Source organism: Tursiops truncatus, chromosome 5 (genome assembly GCF_011762595.2).
Source record: "Tursiops truncatus isolate mTurTru1 chromosome 5, mTurTru1.mat.Y, whole genome shotgun sequence".
NCBI lineage: Eukaryota > Metazoa > Chordata > Mammalia > Artiodactyla > Delphinidae > Tursiops > Tursiops truncatus.
The window spans coordinates 61,909,022-61,932,822 of record NC_047038.1 but is presented as its reverse complement, the minus strand read 5'-3'; the positions used below and the strand labels follow the sequence as shown (position 1 = coordinate 61,932,822).

General features: G+C 39.6%; 1 protein-coding gene across 1 annotated transcript in view; it reads right to left on the bottom strand.

The window, feature by feature from the left end:
* LOC141278769 (NACHT and WD repeat domain-containing protein 2-like) overlaps window positions 1-23,801 on the bottom strand; it is a 117,191-nt gene that overhangs the window by 23,746 nt on the left and 69,644 nt on the right. The window contains exon 2 of the mRNA XM_073805139.1: window positions 13,398-13,486. Within this exon, the coding sequence (XP_073661240.1) occupies window positions 13,398-13,486 (89 nt within the window). The remainder of the gene's footprint in view (window positions 1-13,397; window positions 13,487-23,801) is intronic.

Here is a 23,801-nt window from a genome sequence, read left to right as displayed (position 1 = left end):
AGAAAGGGACTGAGAAAATATTTGAAGAGATTATAGTTGAAAGCTTCCCTAATATGGGAAAGGAAATACTTAATCAAATCCAGGAAGCACAGAGAGTCCCATACAAGATAAATCCAAGGAGAAACATGCCAAGACACATATTAATCAAAGTGTCAAAAATTAAATACAAAGAAAACATATTAAAAGCAGCAAGGGAAAAACAACAAATAACACACAAGGGCATCCCCATAAGGTTAACAGCTGATCTTTCAGCAGAAACTCTGCAAGCCAGAAGGGACTGGCAGGACATATTGAAAGTGATGAAGGAGAAAAACCTACAACCAAGATTACTCTACCCAGCAAGGATCTCATTCAGATTTGATGGAGAAATTAAACCCTTTACAGACAAGGAGAAGCTGAGAGAGTTCAGCACCACCAAATCAGCTTTATAACAAATGCTAAAGGAACTTCTCTAGGCAAGAAACACAAGAGAAGGAAAAGACCTACAATAACGAACCCAAAACAATTAAGAAAATGGGAATAGGAACATACATATCGATAATTACCTTAAATGTAAATGGATTAAATGCTCCCACCAAAAGACACAGTCTGGCTGAATGGATACAAAAACAAGACCCATATATATGCTGTCTACAAGAGACCCACTTCAGACCTAGGGACACATACAGACTGAAAGTGAGGGGATGGAAAAAGATATTCCATGCAAATGGAAATCAAAAGCAAGCTGGAGTAGCAATTCTCATATCAGACAAAATAGACTTTAAAATAAAGACTATTAGAAGAGACAAAGAAGGACACTACATAATGATCAACGGATCAATCCAAGAAGAAGATATAACAATTGTAAATATTTATGCACCCAACATAGGAGCACCTCAATACATAAAGCAAATGCTAACAGCCATAAAAGGGGAAATCAACAGGAACACATTCATAGTAGGGGACTTTAACAACCCACTTTCACGAATGGACAGATCATCCAAAATGAAAATAAATAAGGAAACCCAAGCTTTAAATGATACATTAAACAAGATGGACTTAATTGATATTTATAGGACACTCCACCCATAGACAACAGCATACACATTTTTCTCAAGTGCTCATGGAACATTCTCCAGGATAGATCATATCTTGGGTCACAAATCAAGTCTTGGTAAATTTAAGAAAATTGAAATTGTCTCAACTATCTTTTCCGACCACAACGCTATGAGACTAGATATCAATTACAGGAAAAGATCTGTAAAAAATACAAACACATGGAGGCTAAACAATACACTACTTAATAACAAAGTGATCACTGAAGAAATCAAAGAGGAAATCAAAAAATACCTAGAAACAAATGACAATGGAGACACGACGACCCAAAACCTATGGTATGCAGCAAAAGCAGTTGTAAGAGGGAAGTTTATAGCAATACAATCCTACCTTAAGAAACAGGAAACATCTCAAATAAACAACCTAACCTTGCACCTAAAGCAATTAGAGAAAGAAGAACAAAAAAACCCCAAAGTTAGCAGAAGGAAAGAATTCATAAAGATCAGATCAGAGATAAATGAAAAAGAAATGAAGGAAATGATAGCAAAGATCAATAAAACTAAAAGCTGGTTTTTTGAGAAGGTAAACAAAATTGATAAACTATTAGCCAGACTCATCAAGATAAAAGGGAGAAGACTCAAATCAATAGAATTAGAAATGAAAAAGGAGAAGTAACAACTGACACTGAAGAAATACAAAAAGATCATGAGAGATTACTACAAGCAACTCTATGCCAATAAAATGGGCAACCTGGAAGAAATGGACAAATTCTTAGAAATGCACAACCTGCCAAGACTGAACCAGGAAGAAATAGAAAATATGAACAGACCAATCACAAGCACTGAAATTGAAACTGTGATTAAAAATCTTCCAACAAACAAAAGCCCAGGACCAGATGGCTTCACAGGCGAATTCTATCAAACATTTAGAGAAGAGCTAACTCCTATCCTTCTCAAACTCTTCCAAAATATAGCAGAGGGAGGAACACTCCCAAACTCATTCTACGAAGCCACCATCACCCTGATACCAAAACCAGACAAAGATGTCACAAACAAAGAAAACTACAGGCCAATATCACTGATGAACATAGATGCAAAAATCCTCAACAAAATACTAGCAAATAGAATCCAACAGCACATGAAAAGGATCATACACCATGACCAAGTGGGGTTTATTCCAAGAATACAAGGATTCTTCAATATACGCAAATCAATCAACGTGATACACCTTATTAACAAATTGAAGGAGAAAAACCATATGATCATCTCAATAGAGGCAGAGAAAGCTTTTGACAAAATTCAACATCCATTTATGATAAAAACCCTGCAGAAAGTAGGCATGGAGGGAACTTTCCTCAATGTAAGAAAGGCCATATATGACAAACCCACAGCCAACATTGTCCTCAATGGTGAAAAACCGAAAGCATTTCCACTAAGATCAGGAACAAGACAAGGTTGCCCACTCTCACCACTCTTATTCAACATAGTTTTGGAAGTTTTAGCCACAGCAATCAGAGAAGAAAAGGAAATAAAAGGAATCCAAATCAGAAAAGAAGAAGTAAAGCTGTCACTGTTTGCAGATGACATGATACTATACATAGAGAATCCTAAAAATGCTACCAGAAAACCACTAGAGCTAATCAGTGAATTTGGTAAAGTAGCAGGATACAAAATTAATGCTCAGAAATCTCTGGCATTCCTATACACTAATGATGAAAAATCTGAAAGTGAAATCAAGAAAACACTCCCATTTACCATTGCAACAAAAGAATAAAATATCTAGGAATAAACCTACCTAAGGAGACAAAAGACCTGTATGCAGAAAATTATAAGACACTGATGAAAGAAATTAAAGATGATACAAATAGATGGAGAGATATACCATGTTCTTGGATTGGAAGAATCAACATTGTGAAAATGACTCTACTACCCAAAGCAATCTATAGATTCAATGCAATCCCTATCAAACTACCACTGGCATTTTTCACAGAACTAGAACAAAAAATTTCACAATTTTTTGGAAACACAAAAGACCCCAAATGGCCAAAGAAATCTTGAGAATGAAAAATGGAGCTGGAGGAATCAGGCTCCCTGACTTCAGACTATACTCCAAAGCTACAGTCATCAAGACAGTATGGTACTGGCACAAAAACAGAAATATAGATCAATGGTACAGGATAGAAAGGCCAGAGATGAACCCATGCACATATGGTCACGTTATCTTTGATAAAGGTGGTAGGAATGTACAGTGGAGAAAGGACAGCCTCTTCAATAAGTGGTGCTGGGAAAACTGGACAGGTACATGTAAAAGTATGAGATTAGATCACTCCCTAATACCATACACAAAAATAAGCTCAAAATGGATTAAAGACCTAAATGTAAGGCCAGAAACTATCAAACTCTTAGAGGAAAACATAGGCAGAACACTCTATGACATAAGTCATAGCAAGATCCTTTTTGACCCACCTCCTAGAGAAATGGAAATAAAAACAAATACAAATGGGACCCAATGAAACTTAAAAGTTTTTGCACAGCAAAGGAAACCATAAACAAGACCAAAAGACAACCCTCAGAATGGGAGAAAATATTTGCAAATGAAGCAACTGACAAAGGATTAATCTCCAAAATTTACAAGCAGTTCATGTAGCTCAATAACAAATAAATGAACAACCCAATCCAAAAATGGGCAGAAGACCTAAATAGACATTTCTCCAAAGAAGATATACAGATTGCCAACAATCACATGAAAGAATGCTCAACATCATTGATCATTAGAGAAATGCAAATCAAAACTACAATGAGATATCATCTCACACCAGTCAGAATGGCCATCATCAAAAAATCTAGAAACAATAAATGCTGGAGAGGGTGTGGAGAAAAGGGAACACTCTTGCACTGCTGGTGGGAATGTGAATTGGTACAGCCACTATGGAGAACAGTATGGAGATTCCTTAAAAAACTACAAATAGAACTACCATATGACCCCACAATCACACTACTGGGCATATACCCTGAGAAAACCATAATTCAAAAAGAGTCATGTACCAAAATGTTCATTGCAGCTCTATTTACAATAGCCAGGACATGGAAGCAACCTAAGTGTCCATCAACATGAATGGGTAAAGAAGATGTGGCACATATATACAATGGAATATTACTCAGCCATAAAAAGAAATGAAATTGAGTTATCTGTAGTGAGGTGGATGGACCTAGAGTCTGTCATACAGAGTGAAGTAAGTCAGAAAGAGAAAGACAAATACCGTATGCTAACACATATATATGGAGTTTAAGAAAAAAAAATGTCATGAAGAACCTAGGGGTAAGACGGGAATAAAGACATATACCTACTAGAGAGTGGACTTGAGGATCTGGAGAGGGGGAGGTGTAGGCTGTGACGAGGTGAGGGAGTGTCATGGACATAAGTGCACTACCAAACGTGGAGTGGATAGCTAGTGGGAAGCAGCCGCATGGCACAGGGAGATAGGCTCGGTGCTTTGTGACCACCTAGTGGGGTGGGATAGGGAGGGTCGGAGGGAGGGAGACGCAAGAGGGAGGAGATATGGGAACGTATGTATATGTATGGCTGGTTCACTTTGTTATAAAGCAGAAAATAACACATCATTGTAAAGCAATTATACTCCAATAAAGATATTAAAAAGAAAAAAAGAAAGAAACAGAAGCCTGAGTAAAGACAGAGCCTTGTGAAACTGGAAGACCAGGCCAATTTCCAGGAAGCACTGTGGCAGGTGAATCAACGGGGAACAGTGCAATTTGGATCTAGGTTGTAAAGGATGAAGAATGAACTATGAGCCACAGGTTTAAAGTCTGGAAGACTGGGGAATAGTAGCAACTGAGAAATTGGGAAAAGGAAGAAGGATGGGTTCCATTTTAGATATTTTAACATTCCAAAAACAACTATCTTCATGTAACTCTGGTGAGGGCTGGAGATGCTGATATGGGGCTCACTCACGCACAGGCACCAGCTTCAGAAGATGACACCTACTTGGGGGTCTAGGGATGAAAAAAACAGGTGGACAGGTCTGGACCTGTGCTGCCAAAGGAAACATGAAGAGATGGAATGTCAAGCAAAGAAGAGAAGGACAAATTCTAGACCAAAGGGGCCTCCGGAGGTACCTTCACCAAGGATGAGCATCTTCCTCTCTGGTGCCTTCAGGTGGCACCACAATGGCATTGTGAGGCAGAGAGCAGGTTTGGCAAGATCTTCCTGCTGGCTGCAGCTGCAGGTTTCACTCACACTTCCCTACACACCTAGGGACTCAACACTTGCCTGCCAGAGAGAAGGAAAAGGGCTGGGTCGGCATAGGAGTTCCTGCTTTGAGACCAAGTTGTTATATTTAATTGCAAGGGCTTATGGGGGAATTTTTTTAAAAGCTATCTTTAGCAAAGCTGCAAAAGGTAACAAATGGCACCCATCAAGACAAGGACTGTTCATCTAATATTGGGAAGTAAGGTTTCCATCACCTTCCTCTTTTGATTTCAAATAAAGTTTAAGTCTTCAGACAGCAGGTAAATGAACTGCTTGACCATAAGTTTTAGTCTACTGCCTCATATCGTTACTCAGCCCCAATTCCACAGTGCTTTTTTTTTTTTTTGCGGTTCGCGGGCCTCTCACTGTTGTGGCCTCTCCTGTTGTGGAGCACAGGCTGCAGACGCACAGGCTCAGCGGCCATGGCTCACGGGCCCAGCCGCTCCGCGGCATGTGGGATATTTCCAGACCAGGGCACAAACCCGTGTCCCCTGCATCGGCAGGCAGACTCTCAACCACTGTGCTACCAGGGAAGCCCCCACAGTGCTTTTGAGCACTGCATTAACTATTTCATATTATGCACCTGGCAACTAAACAACGTTGCTCACCATCTGGCTCTACAAGAATTAATCACTAGCCACTGCAGCCATGTTGCAGTATGACCTTCAACATTACCCTGAAAGGAGTTCAGGGCCGAGATCAGGAAGGAGGCACTCCGTGCTCTGGGAAACTGGGCAGAACAGGCCTTCAGATAGTTAGATATTTTCAGGAGAAAATATTTATGAACCTGGATTCTTGCATCTTCCCATACTTAGAAAAGCACTAAAACCATTAACTAACATACCAGTTCCTTGTGACTAGTAGCAACCTTCTACCGAGATGTGTGCTCTGTTGCACGTTCCCCTTTTGCCAAAATCACATGTGTACTGACCTCCCCCTTAACTCTCAGAACAGTTTCTCAGAGCTCTCTGCAAGGCTGTCTCCCAGGCTATGGTACTCAGTAAGACACCAAAAAACTTGACTCATAGATTCTACACTGTGTGTGTGTGGTTTTTTTTCTTTTTAGTTGACACACCCTACTAATGCAATGTCCAAAAGTGATCAAATAAAAGGAAAAGTTACTAATTTGACTAGTGAAAAATTATTTTCTTAATCATTATCTGGATTTTTTTTTTTAACAGGTACAAATGAATTTCCATTCACTCCGGAAGCTCCTCTAATTAAGTCTCTCCATCACTTGCATCAGGACACCTGTTACTGGGCAGTCAGGCTCTCATCCCTGTTAGAATGGCCTCACCCTGACCACTCCCATCTAGAACTTCACAGTCCAGCATGGGAGCATTTGACTATTGAGCACCCAAAATGTGGCCAGTCTGAACTGGGATGTGTTGTGAGTGTAAAATATACACTGGACTTTGAAGACTTCGTACAAAAAAAATAATATAAAATAACTAATAATTTTTATGTTGACTATGTGTTGAAATGATATTTTGGATATAAAATGGCTTAAATATGTTCTTAAATTTGTTTTTCTGCTTCCTTTTACTTTTCAAAACGTAGTTAGAAAATCTAATTGCATTTGTGGCTTGCATCTGTGATTCCCATTATACTTCTTTCGCACAGCAGTGGTCTAGACTCTCAGCTTCTGGGTCTTATTCATTTAATAAATTCACTTTAATCAACATTTATTAGGTATATAATATGAACCAGGTACTCTAAAAAGGACTGGTGATGAAAAGATATAAATAATATGACTTCTGACTTTGATGAGCTTCCAGTTAGGGGGAAAGGCATTTTAAAAGTAATTAAAACAATATGACAGATGCTATTAAAGACTAGAAATAAAGCACTATGGAATCCTGAAGAAGGAAATTCACTGTTTCTTAAAGGATGAGTAGAAAATTTTCTAGTCATTGGCATGGGGGACAATTTAAGGGCAACCCGAACAGAGGGCACAGTGGGTCTGAAGACTCAGGGGAAAAAAAAGAACTTGTTTGGGGAACTGAATGCAGATTAGAAAAGATAAAACAGGCTACCTGTGTGGGAGGGGACAGACAAGACCTCAGTGGATAGGGGTGGAAAAGAGAAACTCGTATGCCAGGCTAAGACATGCAGAATGTATCTTGTGGATGAAAGAGTCAGATATGTATTTCAGAGATACCACTGCAGAAATATGGTGGAGGGTGGACAAGGTGGTCCAGGTGGCTGGAAGGGTTGAGGCTGGGGAGGAGAAGGACAAGATGAAGGTAAACAGGCCCGCAGCATATCTACTGCAATAGTCAAGATGACAGTAATAGAGACTTGAACAGCGGGGATACACTGGAGAAATATTTAGGAGGTAGAATCCACAGGTCTTTGGGATTTATTGGATGTTAAAGGTGAAGAAAAAGGAACAGGGTTATTTACTTTGGTGACTAAGTGATGTGAGAGGAATACTAGATGCCCACTAAAAATGTTTGCTATCAGAAGGTATTCTTAAGGAATGAAACTAAGTTGAGTGGCTGGACTGAAATGAAACTGTTTTCAAAATGGAGCAGTGGCTAAGCGCCCAAATCAATCAAGTACCCCCGTTAGAGGTCCCTGCCCCAATCAGGTCTACTCCTGCTCAAGGTACCAGTGGGGGCAGGGTGGGGCAGATTATAAGGGTTCAGGGAGTAGAGGGGGAATAGTTGGGAGTCAGAAAAGACTTCTTAGAAAGCAAGAACTTGGGCTGGAGTTTGAAGGGTAGGCGGTAGAGGAGAAAGGGTATTTCTGATAAGAGAGGAGAAGTGCAATAGGTACAGCGAATGAGATTTTCAAGTCAAGAATGAGTGATCAGCAAGACATGCTCCAAGGATAGGCTGAGGATGGCCAAACTGGCATGGAGTGTTTATGTTGGGAAAAATGGCAGATGAAGTTGGGGAGACAGCTGGGATCACATTAAAGAGGGACCCCATAGGCAGCAGGGAGCCATTATAAGGTTTTAAGCAAAGGAAATGACAACCTGACATTTAAGTAAGGTTACTCTGGTGATGTATAGAAGAACTCAAGTAGGATGATGGTGTAGGCAGCTCTGCTTGCTACTTTTACTAAACCCAGTAAATATCAAGCACTCTTCCAGGCCCCGGAGACTTAAAAATAAGCGAGGAGGGGCTTCCCTGGTGGCACAGTGGCTAAGAATCCACTTGCCAATGCAGGGCACATGGGTTCGAGCCCTGGTCTGGGAGGATCCCGCGTGCCGTGGAGCAACTGGGCCCGTGTGCCACAACTGCTGAGCCTGCACTCTAGAGCCCGTGCTCCACAACAAGGGAAGCCACCGCGATGAGAAGCCCACGCACCGCAACGAATAGTGGCCCCTGTTCGCCGCAACTAGAGAAAGCCCGCGCGCAGCACCAAAGACCCAATGCAGCCAAAAATAAAATAAATTTAAAAAAAAAATAAGTGAGGACTAGTCTCTTCCTCCAGGACTTGCAACCTACTGTGGGTAAGCACAGAACAAGATCAGTTAAGATCCTCTTCGTTCATCATTTTTTTTTAATAGCTTTAAAAAAATTTATTTATTTTTGGCTGCCTTGGGTTTTCGTTGCTCTGCATGGGCTTTCTCTAGTTGCGGTGAGTGGGGGCTACTCTTTGTTGCGGTGTGCAGGCTTCTCATTGCGGTAGCTTCTCTTGCTGGGGAGCATGGGCTTTAGGTGTGCGGGCTTCAGTAGTTGTGGCACACGGGCTCAGTAGTTGTGGCACGCAGGCTCAGTAGTTGTGGCACATGGGCTTAGTTGCTCTGCGGCATGTGGGATCTTCCCAGACCAGGGCTCGAACCTGTGTTCCCTGCATTGGCAGGTGGATTCTTAACTACTGCACCACCAGGGAAGTCCCTTCATCTAATTTTTTGAACCAATTAAGGTTAGATCAGGGTCTCAGCAATAAGAATGGAGAGGAAACATCTGAAAGCAGGGCTTGCAGATAATTACAAGCCCTTTATTTATTGGGTCCTGCACCACCTGCTTTTACCCCAATCTGTCTTTATTTTTCCCAATTTATTCCCCTGTTCTTCCTTTTGATCCTCTTCTCCATAGTCAAGGGCCCTCACTGAACACTGGCAAATCAAATAACATCTTATTTAAATCCCTTGTCTTTCTCTGAGCCATGTGTGTTTTCTGCTCTGAGTAGGCTTGACATTCTTTCCATTTAATGTTCCCATCTCCAAGCAGTCAACTATGTATATTACACATGGAATTAGTTGAAGTTCACATAAATCAGACAGGCTGGTGCATTTTCATTAAAACTCTTAGTTTAAATGAAAAAATAAAGGAAATACTAGAAAACAGTCTGCCAAACAAGCACAGAGAAAAAAGTACATGGCCTTGCTTGAAGTGTAACTCTGCAGTCTATCAACTTAGTTCAACAGAGATTTAAATAAACAGTCAAGTACCTGGCACATAGTAGGCCAATCACTGGGATAAGTTGAATAAGACAGTTCCAGTCCTGAGAATTTTTAGACGTTATAGACAGGTGATGAAAAACGTACCTAGTCAGATATCTCCTTATCTTTGCTGCTCATTCTAGTCCGCACCACGATCATTTCTTACTTGCGCTGCCTTACTGCTTCTGCCATCTCTCCCCACCCCCACTCCAGTCCCCTCACAAAGCTTGCGCGAACCTCTTAAACATAAATCCCGTCACTCTTTCGCTTCTTACTCAGGAACATTCTGAGTCCTTACTCTCAGTCCATAAGGTATGATCTTCCTTTGATGTCATCTCCTACCATCATTTATCTTACTCATTACTCCATTCTACTCCATCCCCACTTGGCTTCTTTACTGTGCCTAGAATATTCTAAACACTTTCCCACCCCAGACCCTTTTCCTGGTTGCCTCTGTCTGGAATTCTCCTCCCAAAACATCTGCATGATTTGCTCCATCACCTCTGCAGATCTCTGCTCAAAGGCTGTCTTATTACTCAGTCCTTCTCTGACTACCTGGCATTCCCTACCTCCCTTTATCGTGTTTTACTTTTCTTAAAACATTTACTCAGTAAAATGCATCTATTCCCACTGGAATTTACCATTTATTGTCTGCCTCTCTCAACAATTTTGGAGGCTCCAGGAGAAGAGGGTGTGATGGTTTTTTTCCCCTGTATTTCCAGCACGTGGAATGTCAACTGGCATGTGGTCAATGGTCAATAAACACTTCTTAAATGAACTGGATCAATGATTGGGGGTTATGCACAGGACTTTAGGGGAGCAGGGTATGTGGTATAACCTGGGAGGAATGAGGGGATCAGAGAACAATTCTTTAAGTAATGTTTGGGCTGAGACTTCATTCATTCAACATTCTTATGGAGTTTTACTACGTGCCAGGCACTATTCTAGGATGTAGCTGTCATAAAGGCAGACAAGCCCCTGTTCCCGTGGAACTTACAATCTTGGAAGAAAGACAAGAAACAATCCAATGCATGAGTAAACAAGAAAAATATCCAACACTGACACATGCTATGCAAATAACTAAAATAGGATGATGTAAAAGACAGCACATCTAGGGGGTTACTTTAGATTGGGTCATGAGGGAAGCAACTCTAGGAAGTGACATTTCAGAGGAGACTTGAAGGACAGTGAGTAAGCACCCATGAAAAGATGAGGGGGTGAGCATTCCTCTAGAGAGACAGCCAGGGAAAATTCCTGAAATGGAATGGGCTTGAAGTGTTCAAGGGACCAATTGGAGGACACACAGCTGCAGAGAAGTGGGCAAGGAGAAGAGGGGCATGACTTAAGATCAGACAGGAAGAGTCCTAGGAATGAGCAGGACTTAGGAGGTGAAGCAGGGGAAGAAGCAGATGGAAAAGCATTGTAGGTGGTAAGAACAGCAAAGGCAAGAAAGCAGGAAATAGACTGGTATGTTTGAGTAACTCTAGGAAATGCATTTCTCCTGAGTCCAATGTACAAAGATGGAATCCAGAACACTGTACGGCTAAATTCGTTTTTTTGTGAAGCTTCTGGCACATTTTGCTGCAGCTGAGAAAAGAGGACCGTCTTTCCAGTAAACACAGCCTCAGGGAGCTCTATAACCAACCTACTTTGGAAGGTGGGAAGCAAATGCAAGCTTGCATATTGTATTCTAAACACAACCTCAGATGTGTAAGCTGTCACCTCCCCCATTTTAGACACTAAAGGACCAGCAGGTGGGTTAAGTCACTCACAGTCAAGAGCTGGGGCTCAATTCCATGTCATGCTTTACCCAGTGCTCTTAACTCTGCTGTCCAGTATCTCACTGACTGATTCAATACACCTGCCTGGAATGATCCTTGCCATCAATTTCTTCTATGCAGCTTGCCTTCTACAGTTTTCCTTTGGCTTTATCTGTTTTCTCCTGTACCTACTTAAAATTTAGAAAATATAGTTTTCCTTTTTTCCCCTCAGCTAATCCTAATCAATTCCATATTTTATGGAGGCTGTTCTGTAGCTCAGCCTTCTTCTACTGAGAAAAGTGATGCAAACCCAAATAAACTCAAAGATGGGATTAATAGGCTTGGATACATTTCTTTACGGTAACTGAGTCCCCAAGGAATGTCTAAGTCTTTGGGAATCTTGACATATCAGAATTTTTAACAGTTGAGACTTTGTTATCAGTAGAACGAGATTCCTCAGAGAAGGTGGTGCTGACTTCACAACAAGGAATTTAGGTTGATGATTTTTCAAGTAAACAGTGACTTATGAGTAACTATTCAATATGTGTGTCACAATGGCTTGCTGCTAACAGACACTATGCATTGAGATCAAAGCCATTTTGAAACTCTTATTTTATACATCCTATTAGAAGGCACTAGGAAGTATACCAAGACTAAATATTTACAGTCAACCCTTGAATAACACAGGTTTGAACCGTGTGGATCCACTCGTGTGGATTTTTTCAGTAGTAAATACTACAGTATGAAATGATCCATGGTTGGTTGAATCCTCGGATATGGAGGGACCGTGGATACAGAGGGCTGACTGTAAAGTTATACGTGTATTTTCAACTACTCAGAGGGTCAGCACCCCTAACCCCTGCATTGCTTGAGGGTCAACTGTATTCAGAAGGAAACAAATGAGGGGTGAAATTTTCTTCCATTAACAATGACACATTTTCGGCGGGGGCGCGGCGGGGTGGTGGTGTGATGAATTGGGAGATTGGGATTGACATATATACACTAATATGTATAAAATGGATAACTAATAAGAACCTGCTGTACAAGAAATAAAATAAAAAAACCCCAAAAAACTCTCCCAACCCAAAGACTAAAAAAAAAAAAAAAAAAAAAAAAAAGACACATTTTGCACTCTTACACCACAAACCTCTAGTCCATAGTCCTTACTTAACAATGTAAACATGTAGTTAGGACAGCACTGTAGAGTTAAGATGTCCATTGCAAATGAAGGTGATGAATTCTGACTAAATAACGCTATCTATAGTTGCAGGAGCCATTCACTTAAAAATTTTTTTTGGATGTCTAAGATATGCCCAATGTCCTCTAGTACTTTTCTATTAGGTGGCCTCATCAATAGTGTCTACAAATGCCAGGATGTTTATGAATTTTAGCAATGACATGCACAGTTACTGTTTCTTGAAAGGCTGATGGTTTGTTTTTGTTTTGTTTTGTTTTTTTGGTAAATGGTAAATTCCCAAAATGCTTGGGAAAAAGGACATTCTTCAATGCAAATAAAAACTAAAAGGTAGGACAGAAGGCAAGGATTGACCAAGCTGCTAAAAAGAAATAGTCGGGAGAGAGTTGGTCCCAATATTTTGATGCAAAACATTTCTAGAGATGCCAGCTTAAAGGCAGGTGCTCAGCAACCCTGCCCGTTTTGACATTAGTGGAGGTTAGCAGAAAAGCAAATAAACATAATTCCAAGAAAAAGATGAGCCAATACCGGGTAGGGTCCAAGAAGCAGAGCATAAAAGTGCAAAACATCAAAAATGACTAAATATTTTACTTCCATTTTCCAGTGTTTCTTTTCACCCACGCTTAAAGAAATGAAATATTTCGGGGCTTAAAACATATTTTATAACACCCAAACTGTGACAAGAAACAAACGTTAGTTATTTAGCTGACATAATTAAAAATGAAACTAATATCACCGTTACCTGAAATTCTAATCCATAGTTTTCTCTGCAGAATTCTCTTAATTTAGGATACACGTTTTCTCTCAGTGCCTGTCTTTCTGCTCCCGTGTCTGTGGTAGAAAAGCAAACAAACAGAAAGTGAGTTATGGCCACATAGTACACATTTCTGGAAAAAAAAATCTTACAAATCAACATTAACATTAATATAATCAAGCTAGGGTGCTGCATCGTGAAATGATGGGATATTAGTCTGCTGGAGAAGACTTGCTCTTAACAGAGCAGGGGAGCTGAGACGTTTACCATGCACACAGGGCGAATGGGAGCCCTGGGTAAGTTCTGTGGGTGCTGGCAGAGCTGAGAATTCACAGCTCATTCTTTATACCCATGTAGACCCTCACATGGCGCTCTTAAATAGCTACAACCACATTGTCTTTCAAAGAGGCAGAAGGAAAAATTGTAAGGCTATCAGGTGTAGCTCCATTGGGTGTAAATATTTCAAAACACACACACACACTGATTACTGATTTCCAAAAACATCCAGACTCTATCATTCCCTACAGTATTTAGAAACAATGTTACTTTTACAAGATTCAGTACAGCATCTGTGCAATCAGCACAATAGTCAGGAGCAACTAATTGTAGGAGTCATCGTCTAAAACTAGCGGATTCCACTGGCCAATGGTTCAACATTAGCGTCTCCCACCCTGGGCTTAGGGACCTGTTATATCAGAGAGGGGATCGTTTTACATGGGCCACAGTGTGTAAAAGCTTCGAAATAAAATATTTAAAAATTATCCGTGTCATTAAAAAATACGAGAAGAAACAGAGCACCCGAAACCAGGAGAACCATAACATATGTATGTATTTAATGTTGAATGTTCTGCACAGAAAGGGATTCTACAGCCACTTGTGGACGGTGCTCTACATCAGTGATGACGCTGTAAGATGCTTACAGCAAAGAGAATGGTCCTCGCCCAGCTAACTTCACAGAATGATAAGAATCAGAGCTTAAAAAATTAGGTTAATGTGTTATCTCATGAAAAGGACCATTTGCTAAATGTACCTCAATCCCAGCCATAACCATGAAACATCTGCATACCACATTTATAACTCAGGAACCAATTTAAAAGACTGTCCTTGTTATTCTCAAGCACATCTGTCCGTGCAAACTCAACCATATGCCGTGTTGACCTACTCTACTTTCCTACTGTTCTCAAGCCTGTTTTGAGAGGCAAACAACCAATCCCAAGAGTCTGAGATGCAGCGGCAGCTTGACAGAGTGACAGGCACCAGTGTCTACATGGGAACCAAAGATTCAATACAAGGTCTTCGAGATTACCCTGTGATCCAAACAAGTAGGGTCTTTTTCCCCCATAGATCCAACATGGACCTAAGTCCAAAGGGAAAGCAGGAGGACCGTGTTGAGGAGGGTACACCTGAGCAGTGCCCATGTGCCATACGGCACTGGTGGAAGCAGCGGATTAAGCTTCCACATGATTTATATAATCTTGGGATCAGGTGCCCATCCTCCCTCACCCCACTGTAAGGGCTGAAAACACTATCTTCCAAGTAAAGCTGATGATATTCAATCTCTCTAAAAGGCTACCGACTTTTAAGACCCAAATAATAAAAAGTCACTTTAAAAATGAAGAGATACTACCAGATGTGGAATTTGGGAATATATTGAACAACAATTATTGGTAAGATATTCTAAAAAAAATAGTATTCAAATAATACATGAAAAAAATTATGAAATGAGCAGAAATTTGCTTCTAAAAAATATTATAACTCTTATTACTGAATGTGTCACAGTAAGGAGGCTAAGACAGAAATGCAATATCTAATTACTAATGTTTACTGAGTGCTTACTGTAGACTAGTAGTGTGCTAAGTTTTTCTATGTGTATTTTCTTAGTCACTTCTGTCAAAAACCCTATGAAAATCAGTCCATTTTTAAAATAAGAGGAAACAAATATAAAGGGGTTAAGAGACATGCCTGAGGTCATGTGACCACTAAGTTGGAGAACCTGGATTTGAATTTAGAGAGCAGAATGTCATAGTCTGCTCTAACCATGGAAAATATGCAACTGTGCGAAGAATCAATTTTTGAAAATGACAAATGCAAGAGCTTCCCAGAATGGTTAAGGGATGCTGAAGTCCTAATATTTATGAAACAAACAAAAATCTCAGTTATCCGTGACAAATTTTTCCCTTTCTATAATACACCCTTCAACAGCCAACCCATCAATAAGTTCTCTTGCTCCATCCATCTCTAAATAAATCCTGAATGAATCTACTTCTCTGCACCTCTGGTACAAGCCAAACTCATCTCTCACCTGGACCCTATCTCGCTGTTTCCATACTTGGCTCCGTCAATCCATTCTCCACAGAGCAGCCAGATTTATGTAAAAACATAAATCCGATCACATCACTCTCTTGTTTAAAATCCTCCAGCAGCTCTTCATAGAACTTGGAATGAAATCCCCACTCCTTACCTTGAATGTTCTCTCCTTCTCTAAGCTCATTTCTTACCACTTGCCCTGTTCATGTCACTCAAGCAGCGCTGGCGTTCATTTGATTCCTGGGTTATATTCTCACTGGTGACCTCTGCTCTAGCCATGACTTCCTCCTGGAATGCTTAGTCCCATGATCATTTCATGTCATCTCCTGTCATTCAAGTGTCAGCTTTAATGCCACCTCCTCAGAGAGGCCTTCTCTGAGCCCTCCAGCTACAGACCCCTCTCTATCACACCACCTTCTTCAAATTCTTTGCACATTACTCATCACTATTGGTGATAATTTTCTGTTTACTATGTGTCTCCCCCACTGCCGGGTTAGCTCAATGGGGCTCAGAACCTTCTTCTGTCTCTTTCGCTGCTGCATCCCCAGTGACTAGAGTCATGCTCAATTAAGGAAGGAGTATATGAAAAAACCCACACAGGCACGAGGGATAAAAATGAGCTGACAGGCAATGCATCTCTGCAATTACCTCCAGAAACAGAAAGGCTTCCTACATTACAATATGCCATTGGTTGGACAGGGAATCAAGACTGTGAAATTCTGGGAAATACATGATTGGGTTTAGAAAGTGGACTTCATGAAGTAAGTGAATGAACTGAAATACTGATGTCTTTCATGGTTTCTGTGTTTCTGGCAAAATACTAATATTTTATCAAATTATGTTAAATGTTTCTAAAAATGTGAGGGAAGTGTATGACAGGCATTCTTTATTATTACTTATATTACAAAAGCGACTCAGATTTTCCTATATTTGTATTAATATAGGATGATTGGCTCTGGAAATGGAAAAGTAATTAAAATAAAATGGATTAATTATGCTGGGTGACAGATAAGCTGGCTTAATTATACAAAAAACCTGATTCATACTGACAGCACATCCTGATGGTTGGCAATTAAAAAACACTAGAATGTCATGGATAGGAAAAATTAAGTCACAGAATGTCACACATAAAAAGGGACCTCTTACAAAAGCGTAGAAGACGAGGTATGTCATCATTTATTCTTCATAGTCACTGCATCCATTTGTATCTGTCCAGCTCCTGAATGCTTTGAAAAGATGCATTAACACTGTGGTAGCACTCAAGAGGTTTTTAAAGAGTTGCTTTCTAAATAATTCCTCTATGATTTCAGAATTAATGACGGTCTCTGTGTAGTATCTGAGTTACCTGCAGGAAGAACATTAGCTGGCACAGAATTATCAGTCAATATCTTTATCCTACTTCAAGCAGGATTTAGATTAATTCCAAGCTTTTATTGAAAATAAGAGTGCCAAAATGACCATGTTGGACTGGAACTTCTTACTGCCCCACCTCACCCAACCTTCAGAGCACGGATGTTAGATTAAGTCATTTCCCTCCTGGCAGCTCACAAAACTTATTTAGGATCCACCTACAGCTGTCATTCCAGCCTGGGTTCCCGAGTCTCTGTAGGTTTGCTCTTGCCTGGATTTTCCCTCTTTACCTGGCCCCTTAGCCAATGATTCATCTGGACATCTTATCTGACTTTTGTTGTTGTTGGGGTTGATTTCCTGTCTGGCAGCTTCCCAGAGGCTACCTCCTCTCCATGCCCTCCAAGTCCTCTGTGCCCAACCATCACCCTCACCATTCATTATTTCCATATCACCACATCCTGTCAATTTTATCATAATCTTCTTTTGAATTTGGCTATGCTTTTCTGTCTACTCTCTATTTTTGTACTCACCATCTCTCTGCCCTTAGAGTCCTATTTGACTGACCTGTTACCTGTCCCTTCTCATTGCAGTCTTAAGCTCCACAGAGCTGCCGGAGATAAATTCTAAGACAAAACAAAAGTGAAAACTAATTTGATCATTAAAGGCCTTGGCTGGCATCTGGTGGCCCAGAGGACGAAGGCCAGAATATTCAGCAGGTGTAAATGTATCTTCGACCTAAGTTCTATCTTCTATTGCTCTTTATCATGCACCCTCCAGGGTATTTTTCAGACATTACTTGAACCCGAGCCTTGTCTTTACACATACTGCTTTCCACACCCAGAATCCCCCTATCTACTGCATCCCCTTTGCTTGGCAGACTCAGACCCTCCTGAGTCCCAATCAAAGGCAGCACAGTTTGTGAATGCTTACGAGACAGAGACAGGCATGCCCTGGTCACCCCATAGCACTTTGTTCACCCCTATATAACATCATGTATTTTACTTTATTATAAATATAATATTTTTAATTTATTTATTTTTAGTCTCTCTCCCCCATTAGACTTGTGAATTCATGGGCGGCAAGGACTTCCTCATACATAATTATTATAATTAGGAATGAAATGCCATGTAGCATACTGATGCTACAGAAGTTAAAAAATATATATAAGGATATATTTTAACTTTGAACAATAGTTCAAAGTTCAAAGTGAACAATAACTTTATTTCTAATAAATCAGAAAATGTGGGTGAAATGTACAAATTCTAGAAACAGAAATTATTGAAAGTGACTCAAGGAAAAGAAAATCTGAAGAGATCTACAACAAGTTAAAAAATTTCAATTAGTTATTAAAAATCTCCCCAAAGAAAATCACCACCCAAGAGTATTTAACTGATATATCAATAGTTAAAGAAATAATCCCTTCCACTTTCAGAAAAGAGTAGAAGGAACACTTCAACTCATTCTTTAAGTCTATATTATCCTAAACCCCAAATGAGACAATAACGTCAAAAGAAAAAAACACAAAACAAAAACTGCAGACCAATATATATCCCTCATGAACACTGAGGCAAAAACTCTTAGCAAGATACTAGGAAACTGCCCCCAGCAATATATACACTGTCACCAAAGGGGATATAGTACAAGAATGATAGGTTAGTTTAACGTGGAATATGCCACATTAATACAGGGCATGACCATATGATCACTCCACAGATGCAGAAAAACTTTTGCCAAAATCTAATACCCATTCAGCCACAGGGAACAGAAAGTAATTTCTTTGCCCTGATAAAGGGCACTTACACAAAACCCTACAATTAGCACCATGTTTCATGGCTTAAGACTGAATATTTTCCACCTATGGTCAGGAACACATTATCACTTACAGTCAACATTTTACTGGAGGCTGTAGTCAGTGCAGTGAAGAAAAAATTAAAAATAAAGGCATCTAGACTGAAAAGGAAAAAAATATTCTCAGTTGACAAGGTCTTGTATGTAGGAAACCCTGAGGAATCCAGAGGAAAAATACAATGGCTATAAACGATTTCAACAAGGTGGCTGGATAGACTATACAAATCAACAGTATTTCTCTATACTCACAACAAACAATCCAAAAATGAAATAGAAAAACTGCAGATCCAACACAGTCCCTATCAAAACCCCAGCATATTTTGCAATTATTTTTTCCGTACCATTATTGAAATGAAGTTTTAAAGCACACTTTGGTCAATCTTGCTCATTATCTGATCTGTTAAGTACACCAACTGGTATCAAACAGAAAAGACAGTAGAGGGACTAACTGTGGTTCTAGAACCAAACTCCCCGTGTCTGAATCCCAGCTCTTCACCTGCTAGCTGTGTCATTTCAGGCAAATTAAAAGATGTCTTTTTTTTTTTCATTTGTCATGTGGAATCAAAATTACTAGTATCAAGCTTATGAGGTTGTTGTGAAGATTAGATGGAGTCTTTCAACACCACCTGGCATGTGGTAAATACTCAATAAATGTTGCAATTATTCTATCAAACAATTTGGGGAATCAAAGACTAAAGCATCTTTTATTATGAGAATTTTTAGCACTGAAAGATTTATAGTAAAGTAGCTACAACCATCATGATCTTGATCATGATCATTGTAGTTCTTAAAATGATTAAATTTTCAAGATAGTTTTCAAAGGTTTAGGGAAAACCATAGTTAAAATGTAATTTAAAAAATATCACCAGTTTAGGGTTTCCCTGGTGGTGCAGAGGTTAAGAATCTACCTGCCAATGCAGGGGACATGGGTTCGAGCCCTGGTCCGGGAATATCCCACATGCCGCGGAGCAACTAAGCCTGTGCGCCACAACTACGGAGCCTACGCTCTAGAGTCTGTGTGCCACAACTACTGAGCCCGTGCACCTAGAGCCTGTGCTCTGCAACAAGAGAAGCCACTGCAATGAGAAGCCCGTGCATTGCAATGAAGAGGAGTCCCCGCTCACAGCAACCAGAGAAAGCCCATGTGGAGCAATGAAGACCCAACTCAGCCAAAAATAAAGAAATAAAGGCTTAAGTTAAAAAAAAATATCACCAGTTTATCCAAATACTCTTAAAAGTTCCCAGTAGGAATTCACTAACTGTATTATTGCTACACCTCAATACACTTTAGGAAAAAGGAGTAAACTATAAAAGATAACAATGCTGGGCTTAGTTCTGGTAATATTGAGGAAAAGGACCCTCACAAATATGACACTAAAACAACCCAAATATGGCATAACAATATTTTAACATATATATTTAAAAATGTGTCACATAGTTTGAGTGAAACTAAGCAATGCACAGAGGCCCAAGGCACAGTGAAAGCAGTAATCTCAGAAAATAAGGGATCTCTGAGGCCAGCTTTTGGTTATTTTCCACTAAGCCCTGGTGACCTCTAGTGTTGATTTTTGTCTTCTGTGGGTGCAGGGTAGATTGGACACAAAGCACAGAGCCCCAAAGTGATGAGTCTAACAGGAAATCCTTGCAAAAGGCCATGACCCCAAAGAGCTAAGACCTTCAGTGTGAGGGTGAATCAGAAATCAATCTTCATCACCAAGAAAACCTGCTGTTATACCATTCGCACTAGGTGGAAAAAACCCAACCTCCTTGATATTCGTAATCACAAGCCTGGTTTCTCATAGGTTAGCAGTGCAAATTCATTTTATTTAAAGTCTGACAAGGAATTCCCTGGTGGTCCAGGGGTTAGGACTCCATGCTTCCACTACAGGGAGCACGGGTTCGATCCCTGCTCGGGGAACTGTGAATAAGATACTGCATGCCATGCCGTGACCCCTAGTGCTTGAGAAGCATAATTTCTAACAAGGCCTAATGAATTTCAGCAAATTAAAAGTTTCAAAGACTATTAAGCCACATGCACTCACACACATGAATTCCTGGGGTTTATCCCAGGAATGCAAGGATTCTTCAATATATGCAAATCAATCAATGTGATAAACCATATTAACAAGCTGAAGAATAAAAACCATATGACCATCTCAATAGATGCAGAAAAAGCTTTTGACAAAATTCAACACCCATTTATGATAAAAACTCTCCAGAGAGTGGGCATAGAGAGAACCTACCGCAACACAATAAAGGCCATATATGACAAACCCACAGCAAACATCATATTCAATGGTGAAAAACTGAAAGCATTTCCTCTAAGATCAGGAACAAGAGAAGGATGTCTACTCTTGCCACTATTATTCAACATAGTTTTGGAAGTTCCAGCTATGGCAATCAAAGAAAAAGAAATAAAAGGAATACAAATTGGAAAAGAAGTAGTAAAACTGTCACTGTTTGCAGATGACATGATACTATACATAGAGAATGCTAAAGATGCCACCAGAAAACTACCAGAACTAATCACTGAATTTGGTAAGGTTGCAGGATTCAAAATTAATGCACAGAAATCTCTGGCATTCCTATATACCAGCAATGAAAAATCAGAAAGAGAAATTAAGGAAACAATCCCATTTACCATCACAACAAAAAGAATAAAATACCTAGGAATAAGCCTGCCCAAGGAGGCAAAAAACTTGTACTCAGAAAACTATAAAACACTGATGAAGAAATCAAAGATGACATAAACAGAGGGAGAAATATACCATATTCTTAGATTGGAAGAATCAATATTGTGAAAATGACTATACTACCCAAAGCAATCTACAGATTCAATGCAGTCCCTATCAAACTACCAATGGCATTCTTCACAGAATTAAAACAAAAAATTTTACAATTCGTATGGAAACACAAAAGACCCCAAATAGCCCAAGCAATCTTGAGAGAGAAAAACAGAGCTGGAGGAATCAGGCTCCCAGACTTCAGACTATACTACAAAGCTACAGTAATCAAGACAGTATGGTACTGGCACAGAAACAGGAATATAGATCAGTGGTACAGGATAGAATGCCCAGAGATAAACCCACGCACATATAGTCACCTAATTTACAACAAAGGAGGCAAGAACATACAATGGAGAAAAGACAGCCTCTTCAATAAGTGCTGCTGGGAAAACTGGACAGCTACTTGTAAAAGAGTGAAATCAGAACACTCCCTAACACCATACACAAAAATAAACTCCAAATGGATTAAAGACCAAAATGTAAGATCAGACACCATAAAACTCTTAGAGGAAAACATAGGAAAAACACTCTTTGACATAAACCACAGCAAGATCTTTTTTGACCCACCTTCTAGAGTAACAAAAATAAAAACAAACAAATGGGACTTAATTAAACTTAAAAGCTTTTGCACAGCAAAGGAAACCATAAATAAGACAAAAAGACAACCCTCAGAATGGGAGAAAATATTTGCAAATGAAACAACAGACAAAGGATTAATCTCCAAAATATACAAACAGCTCATGGAGCTCAGTATCAAAAAAACAATCCAATTAAAAAAAATGGGCAGAAGACCTAAATAGACATTTTACCAAGGAAGACATACAGATGGCTAAGAGGTACATGAAAAGATGCTCAACATCACTAATTGTTAGAGAAATGCAAATCAAAACTACAATGAGGTATCACCTCATACCAGTCAGAATGGCCATTATCAAAAAATCTAGAAACAAATGCTGGAGAGGATGTGGAGAAAAGGGAACTCTCCTGTACTGTTGGTGGGAATGTAAATTGATACAACCACTATGGAAAACAGTATGGATGTTCCTTAAGAAACTAAAAATAGAACTACCATATGACCCAGCAATCCCACTACTGGGCATATACCCTGAGAAAACCATAATTCAAACAGAGACATGTACCACATGTTCATTGCAGCACTATTTACAACAGCCAGGACATGGAAGCAACCTAAGTGTCCATCAACAGATGAATGGATAAAGAAGTTGTGGCACATAGATATAATGGAATATTGCTCAGCCATACAAAGAAACAAAATTGAGTTATTTGTAGTGAGGTGGATGGACCTAGAGTCTGTCATACAGAGTGAAGTAAGTCAGAAAGAGAAAAACATATACCGTATACTAACACACATATATGGAATCTAAAAAAAAAAAATGGTACTGATGAACCTATTGGCAGGGCAGGAATAAAGATGTAGACATAGAGAATGGACTTGAGGACACAGGGTGGGAGGGGGAAGCTGGGGCGAGGTGAGAGTAGCATCGACATATATACACTACCAAATGGGAAATAGTTAGCTAGTGGGAAGCAGCAGCATAGCACAGGGAGATCAGCTTGGTGCTTTGCAATGACCTAAAGGGGTGGGACAGGGAGGATGAGAGGGAGGCTTAAGAGGGAGGGGATATGGGGACATATGTATACATATGGCTGATTCACTTTGGTGTACAACAGAAACTAACACAGTATTGTGAAGCAATTATACTCCAATAAAGATTAAAAAAATATCTAGACTGTCAGCCTAGAATTAAATAAGCAACAAAGTAATCTTTCGGCAAAAGAGGGTATTTTTAGAAAAACAAAAAGTGAGTTTCCTGCCTTCTTTGTTTCATATCAATTATTTTATTTTTTCCAGTTTCACTGAGACATAATTGACATATAGCAATATATAGGTTTAAGGTGTACAGAATAATAATTTGACTTATATACATCATGCTTATCACAAGTTTAATGAACACCCATCATCTCATATAGATACAAAATTAAAAAGAAAAAAATTTGTGTGTGATGAGAACTCTTTGGATTTACTCTTTCATATATAAAAGTGTTAATTATATTTACCATGTTGTACATTACATCCCTA